At 42.7% G+C, this 25,291-nt stretch overlaps 1 protein-coding gene across 4 annotated transcripts in view; it reads right to left on the bottom strand.

Moving 5' to 3' along the window:
- The window catches only part of PATJ (PATJ crumbs cell polarity complex component), a 156,719-nt gene that overhangs the window by 60,553 nt on the left and 70,875 nt on the right, over positions 1–25,291 (bottom strand). For all 4 annotated transcript variants that reach the window (XM_074597315.1, XM_074597316.1, XM_074597317.1 and 1 more), the window contains exon 28: positions 2,766–2,962. In XM_074597315.1, coding sequence (XP_074453416.1) covers positions 2,766–2,962 — 197 coding nt within the window. The remainder of the gene's footprint in view (positions 1–2,765; positions 2,963–25,291) is intronic.

The following is a 25,291-nucleotide window of genomic DNA, read 5'->3' as shown; positions in this document are numbered from 1 at the left end:
AACCTGCACACACTGCAGTAGCATCCACTGTTTTAATGGAGCAACGCTAACCAACGGCAGGCACTGGGGCAGCCCAGGACAGTGCAGAAATGCTAGAGGCTTCCTAAGATGTGAATCCCTTCTCTTGCCGATACGCTCTAGTATTCAAAAATCGATCTGTAATCAAAGATGCAAATGCAAATATACTTAAAACATGCAGTTAGATGAGGGTTGAGGGTGCTCTATTTGCTGCTGAACAGATGAGAATACTGGGGGAAATGACCACAAATGCTTATGAATGAAGTGGCCGCAAAGTCCAATAGCTTTTTTTCTGCAGAATAACTAAATATTTGACCAGGGGGCAAAGGGCAGCAGCTCAGTCTGCAGGTAGAGCAATTTAATACCTACGCGCAGTGAAGCACTACCCAAAGAAAGAGAAGTTGCGTCACCAGTAAAGATTGTCCGTCCAGGTCTCTGAATGAGGGAAGGATACCATGGGAGAGATTAAATGCTTCTGTGACGAACCATACAGTCTTTAATTTTATGTCTTTAACTGGAGAAAAGCAAACAATATGGATTCCATCATTTCCTCACTTCTGAACACTTGAGTTTGCCATTAATGCTCTTTTAATGTATTTTGTTGAAGAAGACACTGCAAGTAAAGCCAGTTGACCACCTTGATCTCTGCATCACTGGCATGGAAGTAGCAGGAAATTATACTGGAGATATTCAAAAGCCATCTGGACGCAGTCCTGGGTAACTGGCTCAAGGTGGCCCTGCTTGAGCACCAGGTGACCTCCAGAGGTCCCTTCCAGGCCCAACCATTCTGTGATATTCCTACCTCGGTGACCTGTATAATTCTTGAGTATGAGGACTCCTAATGGTTACTGAAACAACCTTGTTACTGAATCTAATGGTTATTGAAAAAAACCTGCCAGCGTAAATACCCATTAGTTCCATTTCAATGCTATTCGCATAACACCGAAATGCTTTTAAAAGACAAAAACCCCAGAGCTGTGAATAACTGACCACTGATGTGAACATGAGACGTCTGTACATGACTAAAGCACAACCCATTTCTTTGTAACAGAGGATGTTTTCACACTGGATACGTACTCACTGGGGACCCAAATGAGATCACCGCGTCCTTTCATAGCAGCAATCACACTTCTGCCCACTGGTGACACACCTTTAATTTGATTGCAAAGGTAAACATGAGACAGTTACTAAAGTCTCTTTGGACTTCTGTTCATTTGAAGTTTGGCATTTTTGAGACGGTGAACGTCACTTTCCTTCCACTGAAGAAAAAAAATCATTTTATCTCCAACTCGACAGGGAGAGGAATTAGGGCAACACCACCACTTTGGAAAATGCTACTTATAACATGGCTTGTGCATGCAAACCCCAAGCCTTGAGATATACGTGATTCATCACAGATGGTGCATCTTTCAAGTACTGTTAGCAATACTTAGCATTAGATCAAACAAACGCTGCAAGGAATAACTCATGAGATATGAGAAAACTCGTGTGTATCCTTCTCCATGGGAAAGTATTGATACAAAAGGCTTTCCCTTTCCTCTACCAGGAACCACCCAGTCTATGAGATGCACAGAGGAAAACAGTACCATGAGTCCTTTCAACTGCTATGCAGTTTTACCATTAGAATTTGGTGCCAAGGGCAGAAAGAACATAAATTTGAAGGAGAACGTAATTTTCCAACCCTTCTCCAGTATGGTATAGACCTTCATACCATTTATCACACTTAAAACCACCTGAAGTTTATTATTTTCTTTTTCTTATTATAGCAAAACAAGTCTTTCTTGTACTACGTGTATCGAAAACCGATCATTACAGAACTGTTAGACAATGACAAATGCTTAGACAATTCGGAGTACTCCCAAGGTATCCCCAGGCAGTCAATTTGCTCTTTCTCAAGTCAAGAAACGTGAGAAAATAGGTGGTTCTCTGATGGCACAGAGATTTGCTGAAAGATCAAAAAATCACCACCCATGGAGAGCATGAGGTCAGCATAAACCTGCTCTTCAGTGAAAGCTTCTCTCGAAAGGAAAGATCCCCAGGGATGGCTGATTTTTTTTAAACTGCTGAAGCAATCATGACGTGGGGAACCACTGCAGGTACTGCAGCAAAGTGTCGTTTTGCAACAGCCAAAAATCAGATAGGTGTAGAAACCCTGCGTTTTCAATCTGAAGGTGAAGCAAGGAGATAGGCGAAAAAGTGACGACAAAATACTCTACTTGCTAATGAGCTCTCTTGCCTTGTGGGTGAACTTGTGCCAGACACGACTAAAGAAAATATTAAGTATTTTAAGTTACAACAGATCAAAACAGATTACAGCATGAAATTTATTTTCAGGATGGGGAATATCCCTGTCATCTGTAAAAACACATATGGTAACTTTGAGGGGGTTTTGTTTTTTTCAATGTAAGGTGTGAATTTCCCTGTGAAACCACATATGTACTACAAGGATAGATTTACTGTCCCCTTCCTGCCTTTCAACAGTCCCTCCCTAAGCAGAGCTTGCGAACATGCTGAGAGCACAGACTTCACTGACAAGACATTAGTTTTCACAGGCCAATGATTTTCGTTTCACTGAAAACACATTTACCTGCCAAAGGCCAAGTTCTCAGTTGGCATAAATCAGTGCAGCTCCTTGCCTCAGCCACCTAATTCCATTTGCAGGCTTTATTTAAGGTTCAAACGATAGCTTCGCATATGCCTCTCCCTCTCTCCATGAGCCCTGCTTAGTAGTTAAAGGAAACACTTACCTCTAGAAGTTCATCGCCAATATGCATCCTTCCATCTCGTCCTGCAGGTCCATCTGGATTGATACCAACTACAAAGATGCTCATCCGAGAGCGGTCCTTGTTGCCAGCAAGACTCAGTCCGAGCCCATTTTTGTCCTTCTCAAGCTCAATAATGTGCAACTCTCCCGGCAGATCTGCATATCTTTGCCTGATTTTTTCTAGAAAGATCAAACATAAAATGAGTTATAACATGAAATAACTTACATGGCGATGTTCGAGAACACATACAAATATGCTAGGAATTGATGGCTTCTCAGCATTTAGCCTTTGTTAACAGAGGTCTTTCCGGCACAGACTCTAAAATACCATTTGCTGTGCCTGTATCACTCGCACAGCAAAAAGCAGCATCAGCTGCAAATAATATTCACATTAAATTTTAATTATTTGTACAACAGGCTGGTTCTAAGCCAAAAAATTTTTGAGAGGAGGGTAAACAAGGGAATTCCAGAGGCACCTCAACCTTACCTTCCAAATCCTACCAGTTTCAGGAAACTCTCATAAAGTTAGAGCTGGTTAATTAACCACTGTGGGAAACTGAAATGCTCACGGTGCAAACATACTGCGAACTCCCATCTCAGGGTAGAATCTTCCAGTTTTGCTCCTTTCTGGTGACTCAGGAATATGCTCACCATGCTCTGCTTAACATCGTGTGCTACTGTGCAGATGATTACTCAAAGCAGATGTCAGTGACAATGTATATGATCGATTGCATTTTTAAATGCAGCCTCACTTGTTATTAAGGTAGTTATTTGTCTTTCATCTACGTTTCAACCATTTCTGTGACAGAGCGCAATATACTTGCAAAGTTATTTGGAGCTCACTGCGTGTCTGTGGATGCTGACAGTTTAATCTGAATGCCTTTTCACCACCGGCATACAAACATCTGTAACTATCGCTGGCGAGGGTCAATCACAGCACGGGTGATTATTTTTTTTTCCCTGTCTGATTGTCCTTTGCAGATTTTAAAGCCAGCTTCATAACACCACCTGCATCCAATGCTTCAGCTGGGCCACACATTAAAAAAAGCAACTCGAAGTATTTTGTTGTGGCTGGATGTCACCTTTAGCATAGAGCCCAAGGTGAAGGAAACTGCTGCATTATGCATTAAGAGGAGAAATAAGAGATATTATATGTTCAACTATATCCCTGAGTCAGCAGCAGTAGCTAGATCAATATTAGCTATTACCATTCTACTGGGGAAGCGTATTTTAATAGTATGATTTAACCACTGTAGTGAACGTTACCATGACAACAAGGAAGAGGGGAAAGAACTGGGGAAGGTGAGAGGGAAGCAACTAAAAGTGCATAAAAACTGCTGAGAAGAGCGGCAATGAAGCAGAGGTGTTCCTTCCGCAGCCCCTGCGCCGGCTGTTAGGGTGATTGAGCCAAACTTGGGTCCACCCTGGCAGCTCTCCTCTCCCAGGGTCCTCCTTCAGCAATTCTACAGCTGCAGCAGCCCCTCGCGCTTCGGCAGAGACCCCTGGGACCAGTCTCCCATCTCCAACCCCAGATGCGCCCAAGAGCATCATCTAAACTCAGAGCAACACAGACAAGAACCAGCTCCCCCGTTGCCGTATTTACAGAATGGCATTTTCCTGCCGCGCTCAAAATTCCCGGTAGCCTGGAGCCCAAGCCTAAAATCCTGGGGGCATATATTAAGGGTGAGATGTTATCCCTGGAAAGCTGTAAAGCCCTACAGAGGTCTGTACAAAATCAGAATATCATAAAAAATTAGAAACCTCACTTGTTACTGTCAATTATATGCCAAAAATTCCTATAACTGCATTAAATGGTAATCCATGTAGCTGCGCAGTTCTTTAATATATTTCTTAACTAATGGGGTCAAAATGTAATTAGAGGTGTGATTTGCTACTTGAATTTAGAAAGTGTTTTTTGTCTGCTTAGCGTGCAGCATACCTCCTGCCGAAAAACAGCAAGCGAGGAACGGTCTCGAAAATGGTGCTTCTGAAAGTACGGCAGATAGAAGCACATATTGCAGCCACACGTGTTTTATTCACACCGCCGAGGTTTAATGTTCTTTTCCCATTAAGCGAAGTCCAGACCTGAAGAGCACTAAGACATTTTCTGCCCACCACAATTAGACAAACAACTCATTACGGCGCAGCAAGTCACTCCAGCGTATCCCAGCTGTAAGAATATTAACAGGTCATCAGCAGAAAAGGGGTTTCTCAGTGACCGCACTTTTGTGGGCAAAGCAAAGAATGAGCGCTCTGGAGGGATGCTGTTGACTGATCGTTGCTCTGCCACAGTTCCTTCCAGTGCTTGTTTTACATGGAAAACACATCTCACATTTGCTAGGAGCATAGCACATGTCTACAAGCATGTTTTTAGCAACGGGTACTCGGACGCAGAGGGAAGAGGTGAAGAGAGGAGGAGAACACATATGCTTAATGTTATCCAGAGGAAGCTGCAGATCTTCAGAGACTGCTTCAAAACTCATTTCTTGCTCGTCAGTAAAACTCCTTGAAATTCCCCAACCTGAGTCTGACGCAGGAGTTGCTCTGTGACACTGTGCACATGGACACATGGCTCCAGCCTTTATCTGCAGACACAAGCCTTCTGAGACTACCCGCTATCAGCAAGTCTGTAAAGTCTGTGGTGTTTCCTCCTGCTGGAGGAGTCCAGAATGAGCCTTCTCACATGGGAAAAATGTGAGCTGTTCAGAAGGACGTGTATATTCCCGTTCCGTGCTGGGCTGAAACTAAAAGTGAGTTTTAGTCCTCCAAAAATTAGTAGTTAAAAGTAATTGCCTGGGATGAGACGGAGCCCCACTAAAGTTTCTGGTCTGCCTGTACTGGGCCAGGACTGGAAACCTGGTGCCCAGTTCAGCATTCCAGCTGCACCAGTTCCCCCACTGCGGGAACAATTCCTTGGGTGAAGCAAAAATTTATCTGGGCAAAAAAAGGAGACCAGCTCCAGGGGTCATCAAGCTGGTTTATTTGTTAAGAGTATTTTTTTTGTAAAGGGTTTTCCCCACTGCATCTCTTTGAAAAAATCCATACCTACAACAGAAGGAAACCAGCTCCAAGACAGACCCGCTGGCCAAGGCCGAGCCCATCAGTGACAGTGATAGTGATAGCATCTCTGTCATAACATATTTAGGAAGGGAAAAAAAAAACCCACCTGCGCAACTGCAGCCAGAGAGAGGAGTGAGAACACGTGAGAGCAACAGCTCTGCAGATGCCCAGGTCAGTGAAGGAGGAGCAGGAGGTGCTGCAGGTGTCAAGAGAAGAGATTCCCTTGCAGCCCATGGTGAAGACCATGGTGAGGCAGGCTGTCCCCCTGCAGCCCATGGAAGACCACGGTGGAGCAGGTATCCACCTGCAGCCTATGGAGGACCCCACACTGGAGCAGGGGGATGCTCGAAGGAGGCTGTGACCATGTGGGAAACCCACACTGGAGCAGGCTCCTGGCAGGACCTGTGTGCCCACGGGGGACCCAGGCTGGAGCAGTCTGTTCCTGAAGGACAGAACCCCGTGGAAGGGACCCATGCTGGAGCAGTTGGTGAAGAACTGCAGCCTGTGGGAAGGACCCCACACTGAAGCAGGGGATGAGAGTGAGGAGTTCTCCCCGTGAGGAGGAAGGCACGGAAGAGACAATGTGATGGACTGAGCGCAACCCCCCATTTCTCATCCCCCTGTGCTGCTGGGGGGGAGGAGGGAGAGAAAATTGGGAGTACGATTAAGCTGGGGAAGAAGGGAGGGGTGGGGGGGAAGGTGTTTTAAGATTTGGTTTTAGTTCTCACTACCCTACTCTGATTTGATTGATAATAAATTACATTAATTTTCTCCGAGTGGAGTCTGTTTTGCCTGTGATGGTAATTGGCAAGTGATCTCTCCCTGTCCTTAGCTCAACCCACAAGCCTTTGGTTATATTTCTCTCCCCTGCCCAGCTGAGGAGGGGAAGTGACAGAGCGGCTTTGGTGGGCACCTGGTGTCCAGCCAGGGTCAGCCCACCACAGGAGGGAGTAACGAAGAAGCCCAGCACTGCTTCCAGCCCGTCAGGAGGCCACCGTTACCGCGTGCTGCCAGAGAAGACGCGAGCGTGTCCGTACGTGTTCATGCACGCAGGGACAAGCAGAGATATCCCTGCTCTTAAAAACAAGCCCCCCTTAGCAGGGCACGCCAACTCCTCCCTCAACAACAGAAGGTTCTGGCTCTCGCAAGCCCCACCTCCTGCAATTAAACACTTCCAAGGGGCGTCCTCCCCAGCCAGCCTTGCAGTGTAAATGATAACGTGCTATTCCCAGCGGTGTCGTTGCGTTACTCATCCAATCTGCATACAAATATCCTTTGGGCATCCAGCAGACTTCCTATAACATCGTAATCGTATTCTCAGTTTGCCTCTTAATAAGAATCTCATAAGATTATTTTAAACAAGTATTTACTGCTTAAACAAACGTGCATCTAAGGCATCTTCTTTTTAATGCCTTTTTCAGCTGGTTTTTTCTCCCCTCCAGCTGGTATCGCTTTTCAGTTCTCTGCCTAGCATTGGGGAGCCAGTTAGCATCTGCTTTTGCAAAGAATTCCATTATCTGCCTTCATTACCAGATACTTTACACAAGGCAATTGTAATTCTGTTGTTGCTGCATTACACATGGGACACGGCGTTTCTTGTTTTGGCACTACATGGAGTTGTTTCCACATTCGGTGACAATATGCCTATCACAACTTCTGCAAACATATCTCACCAACGATATTAAACTAGCTACGGTTGCATCCAGTTTCTTTCAAAAATACTCTACAGATGTAACGTGAACTAAAAGCACAAGTATACGCTTTAGCGATCGCTCCGGCAATAGTATTTCCCAGTTATATTAGCAGACAATTACATTTCAAAGAGAAACCCTGGAAATGGAAGACAACTGCTTTCAAACAATATACTATTATGCTGCTGCATATGTTTCCCGGCTTCAGCCGCTATTCCTATTATATTAAACAGAGAGATAAAAGAAATAAATGGGGACAATATGGTCAGGCTATTGGAGTTTGCATGATCTAGTATTGCAACAAACACACAATTTATCTGCACGGAAAAAAACAGACACTGCTTCTCAGGAAGGAAAAAGGCTCTTTAAATTACAAAGATATATATAAAGTACTCGCAAAGGGCTGAGGAGCCTGTTTCCCAAACCTGCTGAAATCTCCAGTTAAATGAGCTGAAAGGGAAGAGGTGTTTCTTTTGAAAATGGTGTCTCTGCACGATGCAAATTAGAGTCCATCTAGAAAGGTAAAAAGAGGAAAGGAAAAGCTCCGGATGACTCAGCTAGGTGATTGCGTTTAGTACCAAACGCTCAATATTAAAGCTGTCAAGGCAAAATACAGAGAAAAGAAAGGGGGGGAAACCACCACAAAAAGAGATGACAGATGATATTTGTATATAGAAGGCGATACTGAGGATTTTACATCCCTCTTGCATTACCTCGGATAACTATTAGCAACATATGCTGGCTTTTGGAGACTTTACAGTGGTCTCATTTATCAGCCCGTGCTCATGTTAATGGTTTCGGCTACCATTTTTATCACATAGCACATAACGTGGTTACAGTCTCAGCCTTTTCTGAGATCACTCTGCTCAGACAGCAGAGCTGCAGCATCACAACCGCTGTTTTTCATTTAGGAATGATAGATATCAGAATGCAGCCAGCATCCACTACGCAGAGCCAACCTTGCATATCAAATAACTAATTCCCTTCTTGATTTCACCATAAACACTAAAAAAAAAAAATAATGTAGGAAGTCCCTTGAAAGCTAACCCTAGAGCTGTGAGGGCAGCATGTCTAATTTACTGATTACAATTTACAAGAACCTAAATAAGCATATTGAAGGGACCATAATTGAACAAATGGGGTTTAGAATTCTCCCACTACTAATAATATAATAAGCTTATTGTTTTAATCTTCCCACTAGCCCTCTATTCAGCTCCAAGGAGGCAGACAGTTCTTCAAACCTTATCTCAAAAGCGATGTACTCGTCTGTTTTCATAAGCTTTAAACCGAAAAATAGAGAGAAGAGAATTTCTGTAATGTTTTCTAAAATTCCATAAAATCATCCCAATTCTTCTCTTGGTGATCAGCACGCGTGACAAAAATAGGGCAGTCGTATTCAAAACTGGCAAATCTAAATGGAAGAGCCAGAGATCGTGTTAAGAGCAGTCCCCGCTTCCTCGGGTGGTGAGAGGAGAGGACAGAGGCTGCCGGGGCTCACGGCTTCGGAAATGCCGTTATCTCCAGGCTGTGGGCAGGGAGCATCCCTGCAGTGGGATGGGGCAGCTACGGATTCCCCATCTGATCCAGAAACTCGGCATCCCTTACAATCTCCCTTTGACAGCCCCACCATCCCTTCGGCAACACTTTGCTTCACGTACACCATTTGGAAGTCATTTACCAAAACTGAAGCGATGATTTTCAAAGAAAAATAAAAGCCAGCATTTCTACTATTCTCTGGCACACTTCAATTCATGCTCCCACCCCAAACCCAAGCCTGTCACATACAAGGAAGAAAAAAAAAAAAAAAAAAAAAAAAAGAGCTCCATGGCTGTATCTTTCCCCTTCCTCCCCAAAATACTGTCAGCCAAAATTGTCACATTATTTTTAAGTACCTGAGGGCAAGGGCACACACAAGGTGCCACACAGACACAGCCTTCTCTGGATAAACAGCTAACGTATGGGGTTTTATACTCTCACAAATACAACTCACCCAAGCTCAAGTGAAAAACAACCGTACATTAAACTCTCCTGAGACAATACTCTTACCCTAACTTGAAGACTGCCTCTTTTCTTCTCTTTCTGTGTGAAGGAGCTGGACTACTATTTGGGGTCTCTGAGTTTCTTCTCTTCTGACCGCCCCCTTCGACTCAGGCTCCCATTCTGTTTTGCTCCTCTCACGCCATGCAAACGCGTGCAGCAGCTTCGCAGCTCACACAAGAAAACTTTCCTTCTCCTCCAACGCTTCCCTTAAATCCCACTTGTCCCTCACATCACTCTTTCTGCAGTGGAAGGTAAAAATTTCTGCTAGTGATTTTTAACTAATCCAGGAAGAAGGGTATAATGAGAGTCTCCACAATCCACTTCAAGTACCATTTCATTTCGTTCCTGCGAGCAGGTGACATTTAGAAACGGTTATCATTAATTTTTGCTTCCTACAATCAAGGGATCATCATACACAAAGACAACAGCAGAGAGAAAAGCGACATTTAGCCCCGGCTGAACAGACAGGGTAACCACAGCCTGTAACATCAGGGAGCATCTCCAACACTTGCACTGGCTCATGTCAACATTTTCAACAAATGCAGCTCCTGCCAAAATTTTTTTCCTGATTTCAGACCCAAAGCGTCATTCTAAAGCTGCAGCTTTGTTACACGACATTGAAGTTCTCTGAGGAAGTGATATTGTATGTTTTTCTTTTTTAATCAGATGACAAGGACATGATGAGTCTATTCATACCGATGTTTTATCTGAGATCTTTAACAGTTTTAAAAGGAGATGGAGTGAACGTGTGGTACGCAGAGCATCCTGATGCCAATAACTGCTGATTATAAGGGGATCTGCCCTCCCCTGCACACAATGCTTCCACTCATTTGCCTTTCAAATGACGCATTAACCCTCATCCAAGCGCTGGGGTTTCCTCAAAAGTGACCTCTTCCGGGTGCTGTGATCTGGCAATCAGTCACTCCGGCAGAGCTCAGAGCGTCTCCGCACCCGCCGACAATTCTGCAGCCTCACTGGCTTTGGAGGAAAGGACTGGCAAAAGCTGCCCACGTGTTTCTTGCCCGCTGCCCTGGGACTGATAAACTGGCTGTTTCCTCTACGTAGGAGACACACAAAACAGGCTGGCGGTTGGAGCATCACACTGCCACTAGTTGATTAAATACAGACAAATAGCAACAAAGACATTTTTCTTTCGATAAAAATCTTCTCTATGAGGATACAAATAGTTATGTGTAAAAATATATCACGTCACAGTTGATGTTTAGGCCCACAAAAGGCCCAAGTGAATGCTTTTTGAACTAATTACATCCTTAAAATATGGGGTAGCCTCCGAAGATAGCTGCTGTAGACCCCATTTTTAAGCCGTTGAAAAGATAACCGAGAAAAATCCTACAAAAAATACTCTACTGTATAATATTGCAGTATATTATATTGTACCATGGAGTTTAAGTCATCTAAGGCCAAAATACTGCAGTCTTCAGAGCTCGCCAGCCCGCTCGGTGGTGATGGCACCGAGCAGCCCGGAGATAAGGCTCAGTTATCACAGCCACCAGGCTCAGGCGTGCTGCGCCTCCCGAGAGAAAGCAGCCTTGCTCCTGCTCTGCTGAGCCTTGCCTCGCACGCTTCTGCGGCAAGCTACAATATGTCAACATTAGAAAATACTGATTTCCATCTGCCAAGTCTCAAGGAAATTTGAAATAGCTCTAAACGCACATGACTCGCGCTTCTGGCCCGCTGCACGGCGGCTATCACCTGGCATCGACGTGCCCACCACGTGTCAGGGATGTGTAAGGACGCACAACGGGCACACACAAAATCAGATTCCCAGATGCTGTGGCAATGTTTTAATGACCCATTTTACAATGCAGTTTTGGGAAAATCTCACAATTGGGGTAGAAGTTTCTTTTCTAAGCTACTCTTTCTGGTAGGGGCAGGTTTTCTGGTTTGCTCCTGCTCACGTTGCTCTGCCAGCATCTATAATCCATTCCCTACATTTCTATTTGAAAGCTGCTCGTTCATTTGATGGAAGAGCAAATGTGTCCGAGACTGAACAAAGAATCCTGGGGAACTCTAATCCATTGCTTTTCTGCTTGGTCTCAACATGAGCAAATGAATATTGTGAACATTTAAATTCTTCCTCCCTTGACAGTAATACAGTGGAACTTGATCTGACACTGTTTCATCTTTAAATAATGATGTTCCCGCAAAGCGACTGGCACAGTCATTATCTTGGAATCTTTCTGCACCGAGTCTGATTAAAGACAACGGCATCAGACTATTGTCAAAAAATGAAAGTTTGTTACCTAATGAAGGCTTTTATGGGCCCGACCCTCAGCTTCCCCAGAGATCAGGTACTGTAAGAGGCAGCACAGAGGACATCTCTCAGAAGCCAAGGTGACGAGACATTTCTCATGCAGCGATTTGTTACTAATTTAAGAACCTGTGATGAGAGCCTGAACCTCCTCCGTCTAGAGGGGGATGGATGAGAAAATGGTGAGACTTTTGGATTCAATAATAAAAACTTTTTGACAAGCAAACACAACCCGTACTGATGAGCCCAAAGATCCAGAGAGAACTCTTAGAAGGAAGGTCTCCAGGGTAACTGCCACCATTTGTGAAAAGCGGACAAAAAAACCTGTTAAGCTTCAAAAAAAACCCAGTTGCACTAACAAGAAATAAAAGTAAAAGAAAAGATTAAAGGTTGTGAAAGAGCAGGTGAAGAGGAAGAAACGATACCGTGCAGCTGGGATAAGAGATGGTGGAGAGGAGATGGCGGGAAGAGTGTCCCAAGCCAACGCAACGGCTTGCTTTGCCACAGCAGCACGGCCTTGCCACGCAACAAAGCTACGTAAAATCAGTGTGACTAGACGAGGGCTAAATTAAATTTTTGGATTTAAAAAAAAAAAAAACAAACAAAAAACCAAACCCCGCCACAGCAGTTTAAGTTTGTTTGTACAGCAATTTTTAAATATGCTGTGACAGCGATTAGAAAAGATTAAAGTCGGGTGAGTCATCTGGGACTGTAAAGCCCAGAAAATACCCACAGAGCTATGCTGGAAAACAGAGTGCAAGTCTTGACAGTGAGAAGAACCAGGGAAGACAGATCATGATCAACTACTTTAGTCATGATATAATTCAATGGCGATCTGAACGATAAATTTTAATCCTGTTTTAATATTTTTAGGTTTTAGTTATTTTGCTAAAGTTGATTGTAACTAGTTAGTCACTATTAAAATACATTTATCTGCAGCAAAAGATTATACTTACATTGTATGCTCCTTCTTTAGGCCAACCATGGGGATAAAATGCTATATAAGTACTTAAGGAAATATAAAAATTATTATACATCTGTTGAAATACTTGATATTTCTCTCATATGTCACATACTATGAACAATATTTCTTCTATATTATATATTTTTCCTAACAATATATACTGTTTGTATTTGGATGGAAATTAGAATGCAATTAAAATACAAGCAACAGCTTTGTAATAAAAATATTGCATGCAAACATGCCAATTGTGATTAATATAAGAAAAATGTTTTCATTTAAAACTGGAATATTAAACAAAAGCATTGTTATTCTCACAGCAGATAAGGGAGGTTCCATGGTGATCAAAACCATTTTTAAATGGTCTAATTTCCACTTTGTCCAAGATTTCCTTTTGTCTGTCTTGGGGCCTTCACGAACACCTAGTTAACGATAAATGCCGTGCAGTGACCTCGGAGGAGGTTCTGCCATCGCACCACAGCCACAAACACTTCCATAATTTTCCAACTGACAACTCTCAACTTCACACTCCTAGTTTTTATTCACAGACCAGAAAAGAAAAATATCCTTTTTCAGCTCCTAACAAACTGTTCAAGTTTGATAAGCTGTTTGCATTCCCACTGAATTAGTTGAATAAGCTGTAGAGAGAATAGGTCTTTGTTTCGGGCTGCTGAAGAAAAAGTCAAAAGCTGGATTTTTACTACAGTCCCTTCTGGGTCCAGATTTCTCTCAAGTCCCTGGGTGCACACATACTTTTCCTGAAGAGTTTTTTCATTTAAATTATGCCAGTAGGTTAGAGGATGCTCAGATCTCTACATAGATCGCTATTTAGAACTCACAATACATGCTAAAAGCAGAAAACGTTTGATTTAAATTAAGTGCAAATCCAATTTAAATTAAAAAAAGCAGCTTAATATTAAAAAAGATGCATATCCAGCTTTTAGAAGACATAAGGTGATGGCGGGTACTCGACTTGTAGACAAGCAGACCTGACCATCTGCACCAACACTCTTTAGTATTGTTTATCTCCTCATTTTTCAAAATTTAGGCAGCTCTTCAGAATCAGTGTTTATTAGGTTCACACCTGGTCAGTTTTTCAAACTGATTACAAACACTTACAGAGGATCTGATGACTTTTAGGATCCTCTGTGCTTTTGCACAGGACACTGAAACCACGCTCTGTAATTCCCCAGAGGTGCCGAGAGGTCCGTCAGCTACTTGAAGACAATCCCTGCACTGCATTTGGTGTCCTACACATCCACCTCATCGCCGCACACGTCTGGATGCGAAGGCAAGAAACGAAATATTACATAAGGAGAAAAAGGCCAGTCCGCCCCTTATCTCCCCACATCGTGCCATGCTTCTCCAGAGCCAAGAAATTTCAAAAGAATAAGCCTGGGTTGGTCCTAGGTCCTGTTCTTTTGAGCTATCAAATCGCACTTGAGTCATTTTCAAGCTTTTTACAATACCAAGCAATGCTTAAGAGGCTTTGTTTGTTTAAGTGTAAAGCTGAGTTTCCCAATGTCATGACTCACCTTTAATTGCCCAGGTAAAATGAAAAATGAAAATGAAAAATGACTGCAACACCTGGCAATGCCAGAGACTGACAAATTCTGTGCCTTAGAACAAAACAAATACATACCTATAGTTTCACTTTAAGGCCTCTTCTATTAATAAAAAGCCAATAATAATTATTCTACTATATCTTCCATATCTTCAGCTATGATGTGTATATTCCATTTATGATGTCTAATGTAATAATCATTGTATCACTTGTAAAACGGGTACACAAGCTAACGGTACAGCCACCACTGGGCAACTGTTGGCTTCAAGTCTAAAAGAGGCCTGACCCTCAGAAGACAAAGACCTACCCCACACTCTGAATGAGGTTTCTGACACGCAACTTGGCTCTCCCATGATTAAGAGAGTACTACTGGCAACCTCTGGTAACGTTTATCCACAGGATGCCTTTCCCAAGCCGAACTCAGAGCTACAAGACTCAGCCAAGAGCAAGCACCGGTGCGTTGCCGCACTCCCATCTTTAACAGGGCCCCATGTTCCCCTCCCGTTTCAGGAGAAGCAAACTGCAGCTCCCCTTCACTTGCTTTGGTTTCTCATCAGCCTGGTCCAGCTGGCACAGTGTTGAGCAGAGCAGCATTTGCACAGCCCACGCCTGCTCGTCACTTGCTTCGCACTCAGCCTCACTTCATTGCTGAGGTGGCACCTTAGCTCAAGCTGTATCCCAAAGTGAAGACCTTTTCCAGCCTTATGGAGGAGAGGATGAAAGAAAGTGACCCACAGCAGAGCACAGCACTCTAATTTTAGAGCATGGGTTTAGCCCAGGAGAAGTTCCACGCGAAGTGGAGCTGAAGAAGAACGTCATCCCTCCCTCCTCTGGTGCTCCTCAGACTTCTTTGTGAGCCTGTGCAAGTCACCAACCCACCGACAAACCATTCCTCTTTAATGGTGGAGTGGTTCTCTGCTGAATGAGTGAGTTGAACAGGCTGAGGAAGGGAAGAGCAACAAGCACCCAAGTACCATAAACAACTGGGGAAGGTGGAAGTGGAGACAGGCAAGTGGTGCTCCCCCTTTCAGCTCACAGTAAGATGGTCTCCTATTGTGGAGCTTCAGCCTGAGAAACAGCAGAACATAAAGGAGGATGACAAAGTAAACACTTCTCATACAGCTGAACAACGAAAATGCACGCTTCCAGGCTGAAAACATACCATTCGATTAATGCTGTTATTCCAAAAGAGAAAGGCACCAACCAACCAAAGAATGAACTTGAATGTCTCTTCTTAAAATGAGAAAGCAAGGGTTTATTTTACATCGTCCTATGTGATGTAAACGGAAAATAAGTACGTCCGCTGTGCTAATAAGAACACAGATTTTTCCGCCACAGAAAGTCTCAGTGAGACAGCAACTCCTGCATTTACACAGCCAACTGCCATTTTCCTTTTCCATCAGGTGAGGTGGGGGGGATCTGGACAGATGAATAGATAATAATTCCTCCCCACAGAAAAATCCCCATTTAACATCACCGTGAAATCGTAAAACAGTTGTATACTCTCCCTAAAGAAGCCATACATCTTATTTAATCAGCTGTCTTGAGAGTCTATTCAAGAAGTTAATCAGGTTTATGCTGCACTTATGACATCATAAAACTTGACAGATTTGATTAAATAAGACAATATTTTGTATCAGAAAATCTATTCTGATTGTTTTTAATCTCTCCAAAGGACAGAGTCTGGCAGACCTGTTTTCTCTTCCGCAAAGAGTAAAAATCAAAGGATGAGGGTCAGACACCTTTGCTTACGCCCCATTTCAAATGAGAGGTGATACGCAAGGCATCCGTCTCTCTGCAGAAGAAAAACAAAATCACCAACAAGTGAACAGAGTATTTTAACAGATTTTTTTTTAGCATCAGAGTATGTTATTAGGTAACAAATAGCTTCTCTTTAACGTATTTAATGAAATACAGATATTAATGCATTAAGCTTTGGGCATTTTTTAAATGAACACAATTATAATCAGGAAATTGATGATGTATGTGAAGAGAGTCTTGCAATATGTCAAGCACTCTCTCTTTTCCTTCTGGCAAAAGAAATCCAACTCCAAGGATTTATCCAAGAGGAAGAGCTAAACGGATAAACTTCTCTATATTAAATAGACTTACTTTTTCCACTCTGACTGGAGGAAGAAATCAACTAAAGGAAAGTTAAAAACCAAATGCTTGAGGGAAAAATAAGAGTGGGGTATGGTAATTTCTACTGTAATTCTTCTGGGTTGATATTCAACAGATTTTTTTTCTCTTGGGGAATTTAGCCTTCAAATGGATGACTCAGCTGCATCCAAGATTTGCTCCTCAGGAATAAACACTGCCTTTTGGGTAAGCTGGAACTCCACGGATCCTGCTTTATTTTAGTTTTTTAAATTTAAATGGCCACCTAACCCCTAGAAACTGTGGCATGGTGCTCCAGAAGGCTCAAGATGCTCTGTGTATCTTACGACAGATGGCTAACCAAGACATCCAACAGATGGTAACCAAGCCAGAGGAGACGCCAGGCCCTCCAAACTACAGTCCGGGGGTTACACTCCAGTGTTTATTAGTTATATTTTCATCTCTTAATAGAAATTAAGCTTAATTCTAATATGGTAAATAGTTTTATTCTGTTTTCCTATAGGAACAAAGCTTATGCAATCGTTCTCTGTGAAATCCAAGCTCCTGCCCCCAAACCTCTGAACCTGCTGGCCAATTTGAAGCAAATCTGATGGTGAACTTGGGGTCTCAAAGGTACTATAAAAGGTTCATGAAAATAGGCGGCCATGCAGAGGAGAGAAACCTGATAAATACCCTGACTGGGGGAAAGGCTTTGGTGTGAGATCACACTTTATTAAAGCGTCAAAGAATTCACATGAGAGAAAGCCCTTAGAAATGCTCCGGCCACAGGAAAAGCTTAAATCAGAGCTCACACCTTCCTTGACACCCAAGTCAGTCGAATGGGAGACACAAATCTGCAGGAATCCAACTTCATTAGGTGCAGTACTCACAGAAGTACTCGTTAAACTCTTCACAACTCTACACTCAAGTCCTGGCTGGAGGCAGCGCAGGGAGCACCCAACTAGTACCAATGTCGTCCCCTCAAAACGTCTCTTCTGCGTCTGAGCAGAGTACAGAAATCAGCCCCAAAGGAAAACGGGAAGGGCTGCCAACACGCAGCTATCGGGGGGGACGGGGAGGACGGGCCAGAGCAGATGTACCACCTGGCTGCGGTACAGACCCATCCGGGGACGCCGAGAGGGTTTGCCTGTTGGTGTGCTCCCATGCCAAGAGCCATCCGCTCGTGCCGCCGGCAGCTGCCACGGGTCCCGCTCGCTCTGCCCTCCCTGACGCGTGTCACCCTGCGAGTCCTGCTCATTTACAACGCCACAATATGCCTCCTGCACACACAAAAGAACGACCGCATCATTCTGTCCCTGAAAGGCTTCGCTGAACTCCCCACTCCTCACAAAATCCCCTTCAACCTCTTTCTTGGCCCTCACGCATAAGCTGCCCCTGCTCATCCTTGCATACAGCTCTACTTACTCCCTCGGCCATCACATCCCAGCCTCATCTCATTTTTTCCCCTTCCACTCTTCTCCCAGCCCTTCAGTGATACCTCACTTCACACCACGCTGTCAGGCTGTTCACTTAACGGCTTTCTTCCCTTGAAAAACAGCATTTAAAAAAACCCCGCATCTTCTGTACTTCCAGCAACTCAATCCTGAAATAAGCGCTTTGCTGTAAAATTACTGCATTGTCTATTTAAATATTTTAATGATACACAACAAAATGATACTGTATTAAACCTCAAATAACCTGTCATATCCCCTAAGAGAATAACAGGTTACAAAATGGAGGAAAGTACAGCCAAACCTTATGGGGTTTAAAACAGATTTTTTTTGCCAAACACCAGAAAGAAATACAGTTTTTGGTTCAGAAGACAGTTTGCATTAAGGTTTACAATTCAGTACAGAAGAATGTCCAGATTTGAAGGTCGGAGCCTGGCACAGGCAGCTGGAGGGTCCAGCATCAAGGGAATCTCGTCCCTCTTCCTTCCCTGGGCATCCAGCCGATCTGCCGCGGCTGAGCGGCCCTGATGGCTCCGTTACGGAATGGCCACGGCTCTGCCAGACCGGACAACTTCAGGGCCATTACACACTGTAGTAGTACAGGATACACTTCGCTCTTGTTTTAAGATACGGCAAATGCTGCTGCTTGCTGTGTACTCCCAGAGCACCTGGAGGGATGGAGACCTCGAAGCATAGCATCTTTAAGAACCCTTTGGATGGTGTAATCCCTCTCTGCTCTCAGAAGCACAGCGTAAAGAGCCGTAATTCAGCTCCACATGCACACACACAAAAGCTCTTGTATGTACCTTCATACACCCTAGCATTTCCCTCTAAATTGCTCCCGATTTAGGTATGTGGTTCAGCTCTAAGTAACAGCACATTACAGATAGAAGAACTTATGTTCAATATATAGTCATATTCCCAGGATCATCAGACCATGGAAATGACAACTTCCCACCTCAGCTTATAGAGGACGCAGTTCAGTGTACTACACCAGTTTAACATTCACAGGCCAAAAAATGCTACTTAAGCTTACAGTTCTGAAATCGCAGGTAAAACACAGAAGTATTTATATATATGCGATCATTAATGCACTTGGTTTTCAGTTAAGGGATACAAAAAGCCTTTGAAACTACCTAAAGCATTTTTAAAAGATCCAAAACAACTGTTAAAAGCATCTGGCATCTACAGAACAACTGCAAAACAGTACGACGAAGTCAAGGTTTACCCTTCCTGGCTTTGGACAACGTACGAATCCACTCTTAGAACTCTGTTCCCTGCCAGTAGAACACTCGTCATCTGAACAGGAATCCCCAAGTTTAGGATGCTCAGCTACTGCTGTTGGGATGGCAGCAGCTCCTGGCTCTGTGCTGACCTGTCTGTTCACAGAGACATGCAGAAGAGTAGGGTCCTCCTCCACACTTAAACCTTGTCCTTCCCCCAGGCCGAGACCCACACAGTCCCCTCACCTGTCCTATTCTCCTGTTGCACGCTCTAACTCACAAACCCCAATACTCCACTTTGCTCCCCCTTCTCCCTTACCTTCTCAAAATGACCCCAGAATATGACGCCAACATCGACTCTGCTCCTGGATCTTGAGTTACAGCTGTGGATCCCGACAGCAGCTGGTTCCCACAGCACCAGCGGTGGGCAGGGCAAGGCGAGAGCTGGGAGCACACAGCTCCAAGATGCCACCAGTACCTGTGGTGGTACCAGTAGTACCTGACATGCCATCTGCCTGTTGGGAACACTTTCCCATTCACCGAGGTAATGTGGATTAATGGGTGTCTCAATGGAGGTGGAGGTGCCTCTGGGGAGCAGATGGAGGCCCCACGCAGAACGGGCGCGATGGCCATGGCCTCTGCCCACGCAGACAGCTCTCTCCAGAGGGATGCCAGTGCAGCCCAGGGTCCTCACTTTTGGACCTCCACTCCACCTCTGCCCAGCGCACGTGCACTTTTTATGTTCACAGCAGCAGGAATTTGCTGTTTCCTTGATGATCCCCAAAAGCTCAATGCTTTAACGTTTCCTCTAATAACTTTTCCGGGAAGCAGAGGCAGGAAAGCAGAAGCTGTGATCTCTAAGCACTGATGAAGCAAACAGACGTGCCCATCGTTACACTAATAATAAAAGGTTCATTATTAATTATGGCGTAGCAGAAAGAACTATCTGCCCTTTAGCCAGTTGCCACAACATCTCTTCTCATTTCAATATGGCAAAAGTATTTTGAATTTGCAGCTAAAATAGAGATGTTCATCTGATGCAGATATCAGTCCTTTATACACACACACAGAGTATATAGATCTCCTTCCTGATGTCATTAGCTTGCAAGTACTTTTCTATACATATGTGGTCACTACACGGCATAAAGCAAATTTTTAATAGTCCGTCACAGTGTATTATAGCGAGCGTGCCTACAGATAAATATTCTGGGTTGCTCTTTAAATGCCAGCTGTCCTGATAAAGAGCAATTACCTGCTCAAAGCAGAAGGTAAATTGATGACTAGCCCCTAAGCCACTACCTTGAATAGGTGAGAATCAAGTGTTAAGATTGAGAAGCAAAAGGTAACTTAAACTTTCTCAAAGAGTTAAAGAAGTTATTCTGGACAGCTGTCTCAATTACTGTAATACTGTGGAAAATGAGGCAACATCTGTAAAGAATAAAATTATCGTCATTTAACATTTTTACTTTCCCTTCTGTTAGAGACTTACTTCCAGTACATATTTGGAGCAGGTACTGTTTAAACCACGCAGACCATCTTGGAACAGAGCTATTATGCAAATAATCTATTCTGTATTCTAACTAAAAGCAATGCTGTGCTAGTCTGGACAAGACATAATGCACAGTAGAGTTTCCTTTATATAATAACATAATTTTTTTTATGCAGTGGAGCAACATCATTTACAATGGTAATGACAAAAGATATCACCCTATCTAAAAATGAGACGTTCAAGAATATAAACACATAACCACCTTTTCTAGGCTAGTCTTTCATTTATTTCTTTAAATATTTACATCCTTTTTGCACATTTTTAGGTGCAAGTCATTGCCGTGATATTAAGCGTTCTTCAGGGAGAGCAATATAAAGATCTACTTGTATTCTCCTCTCTTAGCAAGTTTGCACAGTTATGCCTGTGTATGCAGATTTATACCACAGATATTATCTTCTATCTGTAAGTTATATGAAATTACTTATCTGTAACACCCGAGTAAGATCAAAGATCCCGAACAACATAAGCCACCTGCACCATGCCTTAGACAATGTAATAACCTTAAAACATCAAATCAGTATATTTCATGCCTGGCATTGTAACGCTATTCTCTGGATACCTGGCTTGTGTTGGAAGAAAAGATCATACCTAAGAACAAATGCAGTCTGAGGCAATATTTAAAGATTAGATTATCCTTCATTGCAAATAGCTCATTTGTTTACTCTCACATTGCTTTATTCTTGTTTTGCCTCCTTATACCATGAAAATGCTGAATATTCAGTTTAGATTCCCCAGCAGCTTTTTATTTTAGTCTAAAAACATTTACCTAACACATTCTTAACAAGCAAAGTGAAGAAAATTCAGCCATCTGTCTCTACATTACAATAACAGTTATGGAAGAGTAGATAATTCTATATAGCAAGAAATTTAATGCTAGGAATTCTTATACTTTAAGCACTGTGTGCTCACGTCAGTTTTGTATATAAGAATGTTGAACACAAAACATACAACAGAAACAATCATTTATAAGGAAACACAAGGCAAAATATTTTAAAGATATTAAATGCATTCAGTATTCCAATCATGCTATATGTCCATGCTTCAAACTGAGGAAAAAAAAAAATAAAAATCTATGCTATTATTTTCTTACCTCCAGCACTTCACTGGTTCTAAATCATCACTAAAAATACTTAAAATGACTTGCTGGAAACAAACACAATATAGAGATAGATGCGAATCCTTACCTGGGAAACCCCCTTGTACCATTGCTGTACCAGCATGTACTTCAAGATATCTGCATTCCTGACAAACATTCACTGCTGTAAGCAGCTCAAATCCTCATCATACACAGCCTCAGTGCTTGTCTTTCTTCTGACGACCTTGGGCCTATTTTTCCTCAGATTTCTCTCTCCTTAAGGGCAAACCGTCTGTCTGTTTCTATTATGAGATGCCATCAATTATATTAATTTCAAGCTACCCACAAGCTAACAGTTACATCTGCCAGCAGATGAAAGCTGCCTATGAAAGTATGCAGGGAGAAGCAGATCTCTGGTTTCCCACATCTGACCCACTGATGCTCCACGGCTGCTGTTCCTGCGCTGGCTTTCTCTGCCAGCATCCGAATGACATCTCTGTCCCCAAACACGAGTCACCTCAAACCTTTGTTTACATCGCTGGTAGCTGCAGGTACTATCACGCCTAATGACCCACCGCATGGCAAAGCGGCGGTTAATAGTCATTATTTATCTAAGCATCCTTTTTATGCGAGCTACAGGGGTTAAAAAGGAATTCCTCTTAGTCAAATGGCTTCATTAAATGTGATTATTTTCAAACGCTGCAAATCTTGCAGTTTCCCAACAGTGATATGTGTTCATGGTGCAGTGTTCGTTGTTTTGTTTTGTTGTTGTTTTTTTTAAATGTCAGAAAACAAAACCAATCTGTCATTATAAGCGTAAGATTCAAACTTCATCATAACTTGTATTTTGCTGAAACTCTAAACAAACAATATTAGTTTTATTGCAATGAGTGCTGAACTGAAATACTGAAAAGACTCAAAATCCCTCATTTAGTAATTAAAAAAAACAAAGATAAAATCTCTCTCTAAATTTATAAGCATACTTAGTTATTTGGGGAAGTCCTTACTAATTCTCTATTCCAAATAGTGCATTTAAAACAAGTCAAAATACTCAGTTATTTTGGTAATACCATTAATTTGTTCATTTTTAAAGTTCATTGTCCTTTCTTTAGAATATGTATCACAGCACACACAAAGCCATCTGTTCAGTGCATTATGTACAAGCACACAGTAAAAAAAATACAAGAAGTCCCAGCTGCAGTTTTACTATTAATTCATCAAAAATGTAATTTCCTTTTGCAATACTTCATCAGATGATGAGAACTCTGCATGTGATTCACAAACAGACTAAAAAAACAACCCAGCCCAACAACAAAACCCCAAACTAACCCCCAACCTCAAACTGCAATGACACCAACGTCGTAATCCATCCTCCTGTGGCACAACAGCTTGAGAGTCTGCCCAGCACGTACAGCCCTTCTGGGTCTGATATTAGGGCTGGTTACAAAACTTACATATTTTAGCTAATTATGGGTCAGAACGAGAATGGGAGAAGAAGATTAGCAGTACAGAGTCACATTAAATAGAGATTAACACAGAGCTAAAAAATGAAAGTCTCTGCTCTATTTGTCTAATCCTAGCTCTTGCCTGATCTTTGGCAATCCACCGTACTAAAAACGCTTGTCACTATATTTAAGAAAATTAAATATTGCAATTGTAATTTTTTCAATATTTTATTTTCAGAAAGCTTGAAGCATTTTTCCAGGCTACATCTTACTCTTTGAACATCATCTCTATTTGCTGTTGATTGCAGTGACATCTATTGGAGAGGCAGCGTTTGGCTACGCACGCCGCCTCACCTGAAGATCACTGGGTTTGGGTTACATCGTCCCCCCGCCCCCCCCAAAAAAAATTAAATAAAATTAAGAATTGTTTTTCCTTTGCTTTAGCACAGCTTCACATAAAACAAACGCTGACCAGTCAGATTCTCACGAATTATAGATTTATCAGTGGTTTTGTTTTTATTTAATTATTGTTAATAATTCAGGCATTTTTCCAAAGTGACAATGACCGTTTTCCCACCTTCGCCCACAGCAGTGCATGGACGCTTCCTCAGGTCATAGTTTCGCACCTAAAGCACATCCCATAAACTTGACCATACCTTCCATGAAGCCTCAACCAAACTCTCTTCCTTCTTTTCATCTTTTGTTTTTAATGAAAGCCACCATCCTCTCACGTGCTTACGGATATCGTCGACGCCATGGAAGCTGCTAAAAACCTTACGTAGGATGAGGGCACCCTGCTCACCTGCCCAAGCATCTTCTAACCCCAACCCTACCGAGACAACCCACACACGTGTGCGCACACACACACCCTACGCAGCCACACGTTTATCACAATGGGGAACGCAAAGTCGAAACACTAGAGAAGTTTTAAGATCTCTTTGGTAGAGAAACCGCCATTCCTCAAAAAGCATTTCAGGAAGATAAGTCATTATGCTTTCTTACAGCTTCATTGATTTCTACATTATCTAGAGACAAAATAAAAGAAAGGGGGCATTATTATCCCCTTATTAGATACAGTTAAATACCCTTGCAGACAGGAAGTCTGAGCACAGCAGTATCTAGTCCATTATCTTAGCCACCTTTCACAAATTTTTTATTATTATCTATTTTTATTATTCTAAACTTATTTGAAACCAACCAGATCGATCTCAGTCAACTAACTAGACAAAACATTTTAGTAAAAAAACACATATCAATTGAAATTAAGGATTCCAAGTGCTTTCAACAGTTGTCTTTTTAGCTTTCTCGTAATGGTTTCTAAGGTCTTTCCTATCTAACTTATGATTGCCTCAACTCAATCACAGAAGTATATCTAAATTGTACCATTCTGAATGCCCCAAGGAAAACCTTATAAAACATTCCATTACAACCTACTCTGCCCATCCATTTCCCCTGCTTCTTTTTACTCCTAACCCCTCATTACAGCAATAAGCCGCAACAGGGTGCACATTAGTCTATTAGCAGACTCTTAGCGCACACCTACAGCCCTCCGCTGCTAAGGAAAACACTGCGATGCCTATTGCTGCAGCCTTAGCACAGCTGCTTGCAAGCACAAATAGCTCCTTTGTATGCTCTCCCCTCCTTTTACTTGTTTTGATTAAAAAAAAAAAAAAAAAAAGAGAGAGAGAAAAAGTCCTATTCAAAACCTGATGTTTTTAGGGTTTGGGAAGCTTAAAAAACCTCTTCATGGAGAGTGAGCTCCTCCAAAATAACCTCTGCCACGGGGAAGTGTTTCCAGCGGGGGGAGGGAAAACGCCAAACTCGTGTTGTAACATTTTCGGGTCTGTAAGACGAAGCATTTTGAAGGCTCCTTTTGCAGCAGGACGCGCAGGCTTCAAGTTTTACAAAACTGTTTTTAAAGAGTAAACCGAAAGCCTTAAACCAGCGAAGTCAAAGCAAAAAGTAAACAAAAACCACATCACACAGGGTTAGAGCTGAATACTGATAAAGATTTGCCAATATCACTAGAAGAAGAAATGAAACAAGAGGAAATGCTACTTTCAACTTGCCTTCAGTCCAGC

The sequence above is a fragment of the Larus michahellis genome, chromosome 8, assembly GCF_964199755.1.
Source record: "Larus michahellis chromosome 8, bLarMic1.1, whole genome shotgun sequence".
Classification (NCBI taxonomy): Eukaryota; Metazoa; Chordata; class Aves; order Charadriiformes; family Laridae; genus Larus; species Larus michahellis.
Note: the sequence above shows the minus strand (reverse complement) of the source record. Positions and strands in the feature narration are given on the sequence as shown.